The sequence below is a fragment of the Crocuta crocuta genome, unplaced genomic scaffold (genome assembly GCF_008692635.1).
Source record: "Crocuta crocuta isolate KB4526 unplaced genomic scaffold, BGI_CrCroc_1.0 scaffold586, whole genome shotgun sequence".
Lineage (NCBI taxonomy): Eukaryota > Metazoa > Chordata > Mammalia > Carnivora > Hyaenidae > Crocuta > Crocuta crocuta.
Window position 1 is genome coordinate 4,683,041 of NW_027532407.1, and position 285 is coordinate 4,683,325.

The 285-nt window shown below is 73.7% G+C and overlaps 1 protein-coding gene across 1 annotated transcript in view; it reads left to right on the plus strand.

Annotated features, from left to right (window-relative positions):
• The first annotated feature begins 6 nt into the window (after positions 1-6).
• The window catches only part of ITM2B (integral membrane protein 2B), a 25,988-nt gene continuing 25,709 nt past the window's right edge, over positions 7-285 (plus strand). Inside the window, exon 1 of the mRNA XM_077778776.1 lies at positions 7-253. Within this exon, the coding sequence (XP_077634902.1) occupies positions 137-253 (117 nt within the window). The 5' untranslated portion in view covers positions 7-136. The remainder of the gene's footprint in view (positions 254-285) is intronic.

The following is a 285-nucleotide window of genomic DNA, read 5'->3' on the forward strand; positions in this document are numbered from 1 at the left end:
GCTCGCGCGGCGCCGCTCGCCTCCCCTCCGCCGTCGCCGAGCCGCTCCCGGCCGTGGAGGCTGCAGCCGAAGCCAGGAGCCCTCAGCCCTCGCCTCGAGCTCGCCGTCGCCCTCCGAGGGCGCCCCAGGCCGCGCCATGGTGAAGGTGACGTTCAACTCGGCTCTGGCCCAGAAGGAGGCCAAGAAGGACGATTCCAAGTGCGGCGAGGAGGCACTCATCATCCCCCCCGACGCCGTCGCGGTAGACTGCAAGGTCCGAGGGCCGGGGGGCGGGTGGTCGGGGGA